The 2487-nt window shown below is 48.3% G+C and overlaps 1 protein-coding gene across 1 annotated transcript; it reads right to left on the reverse strand.

Annotated features, from left to right (window-relative positions):
* Positions 1–481: 481 nt before the first annotated feature.
* GUN4 (protein GENOMES UNCOUPLED 4) lies at positions 482–2215 on the reverse strand. Its single transcript, XM_087377570.1, has one exon. It carries the CDS (start codon positions 2032–2034, stop codon positions 1228–1230), a length of 807 nt encoding a protein of 268 aa, XP_087233696.1. The 5' UTR covers positions 2035–2215; the 3' UTR covers positions 482–1227.
* Positions 2216–2487: the final 272 nt, after the last annotated feature.

Genomic DNA, 2487 nt, shown 5'->3' on the forward strand with positions numbered 1-2487 from the left:
AAAAGAATTTCAACACAAATATGGAAAATGTGTATACTTCAGTCCTCTAATTGGTGGGCCTTTCATACTGTGGAATTTTATTTTCACCATACAGTACTCTCTGCAGTAATTGAATTTGTCCCACTAGGGACTACTTGTAGCCAATTTAATCGCTCGAACCTCGTCAATTCAAGAACTTACAAAACCATGGGACATGAGTAGAGGCTAAGTAGTGCATCACTCGATTAAAGCATCTAGCATCATCTATTTAGACGGAACACAGCAGTAACCAAGTCCAAACTTCAATTGCGGTCCAAAATAAGTATTTTATTTGATTATGACAAGAACCGATCATGCGACACATTAGATTTGGAAATATACGTATCCCTCTGAAAAAACCAAAGGTGCCAACAACATTAGCTCCTCTACCCTGTCATCACGAGAAGGTTTTTGTGCTGCTCACATTGTGTGCCCTTTGTCTGAATAAAAGGTTCGCTTGAAATACAAACATTACCATCATGGGAATGGGACGCAAAACAGCCGCTATCAATTTTGCACATTTTAAGCTCAGGACTAGAAGATAACACGATCGTCCCAGACTCAGAATCATACTACGCTAAAAATATAACAGTATATTATTTGAATCTCTATGCTGAATTAAGGTACATGCATTACTCAGCGTATCCATCCAGCAATACAAGTGCATGCATTATCCAAGATGTTGAGACATCTCTATCCAGCATTCACATTTGCATCCATCTAGACTACGGCGTTGTCAAAATTTAAAAGGCTGCAAAACGAACAGCAGAAACACTGTAAAAAACCAACGGTGTTGGCAGATATTTTAACGCAATATGCTCACCATTCCACGGCAGAAGTGGAATGATAGCGACATTGCCAGATTAAAAATCGATGCATCCATTGGGCACGTCGTCGCCAAGTAAGCGGGTACACGGAACATATTGGTGACAACTCTTTCAGGCACCGTTCCTACTCCCTAGCTCTTGTACTGTACTAAAGCGAGCTTCCGAATGATGCTTGGAGCTCGCGGTTCAAGAAAAACACTCCCCACAAGTGCCTGATAGATCAGTCACAACCCGAGTAACATACACGACAAGTCGCATATGATAAGCTCCAGGCCTCGAAATCATGGCCTAAGCCTATCAGAAAGGGAGAAAGATCGACCAACAAAGGGGAGAGCCTTTTCAGAGAAACGAGCATTAACGTTAGAGCAAATGATCCTAAATGTCAAAAGCTGTAATTTGCAGAGAGGGGAGGCGGAGACTTCTGCTGCTGAGTTTGTTGTTGTCGAATTGGGTCGTTCTTGAAGAGCTCAGAAGAGGAGGAAGGAGCGACGAGCTCCTCATCAGCAAAGTCGAAAGCAGGGTGACTGAGGAGGCTCTTGAGGAGCTGAGTGCCACGAAGTGCATTGGTGAGAGGGAGATGACCGTCGGGAGTGGAGCTGCTCAGCTCCCAAATGAACTCGCCAGGGAAGGCTCTGTAAGTGAACTGCGGACTATCATCCCCTAAAGATTTCATCCATCCTACCTTCTTGAAGAACTCCGTCGAATCGCCATTCAATCTTTTCCAAATCTTTCTCTGCACGCTGTAGCCAAACTTGTTGTTGCTGTACGCCCTCCACAGCCTGTCTATCGTCGCCAAATCTACTACGGGAATGAATTGCACTTCGGAGAAGAAGACATACTTGCGCTTCACAGCGTTCTCCCCCGCCAGGACGATGATCAACCGCCTCGTCTCTTCGTCGGCGAGCTGCCACTCGCCCGCAGCGAGCAAGTCGCGGAGCTTACCGCAAAGGGAGCCGGCGTCGGAAGCCAAGCTGGGTTCGACCTCACTGGCGCTGAGGCCACCGGCGAAGGCGAGAATCTGGGTTCGTTTGCAAGAGAGGGAGGGGGAGAGGAGGCGAAGGGAAGCGAGGAAGGAATGGGGGGGGTGAGGGCGAGGGCGGGGGGGGAAGGGGCAAAGGGGGGGGGGGGAGGGGGGGAGGGGATGATCGAGGGGGGAGAGGAGGGCGTGGGAGCGATGGAGGGAAGCCATGAAAGCTTGGAGCAAGCAACCAAAACAGAAAACAGAAGAAACACAGAGCTCACAAGCAGAGAAAACGAGCAAATCTTAAGCTTTGCAAAGAGATTGATTTTGAAGACGATGGGTCTTTTCCTCCTCTGCCTTTTGAGACCTTTGAGACTCCTCCTCTCTTTGGCTTTGGCTTTGGCTTTGGCTTTGGCTTTGGTCTCCCTTTGTTACGACACTTGGCTCTTTGTTGTTGCTCCCATCCCCCTATCCCTTTGAGATTCATTGATAGCCCTTAGGATAAGGTTCTTCTTGCCCCCCTTCACCCACTCCCCTCCCTCCACTTGTCATCCCCCCCCCCCCCCTTCCATCAAGCTACCCACATGCTTCTTCACTCTCCACCACCACCGCATTGCTCAGAGAAACCTGTCTCTACTAGTGAACCTCAAACACCCCGGTTGTTGCGGACATCGGTTTGTA

This window comes from Dipteris shenzhenensis, chromosome 7, assembly GCF_047967505.1.
Source record: "Dipteris shenzhenensis isolate YYH24624 ecotype China chromosome 7, Dip_SZ_1.0, whole genome shotgun sequence".
NCBI lineage: Eukaryota > Viridiplantae > Streptophyta > Polypodiopsida > Gleicheniales > Dipteridaceae > Dipteris > Dipteris shenzhenensis.

Coding starts and splice junctions, on each gene's coding strand:
- GUN4 (XM_087377570.1), bottom strand. CDS start 2,034: ATGGCTTCCCTCCATCGCTCCCACGCCCTCCTCTCCCCCCTCGATCAT.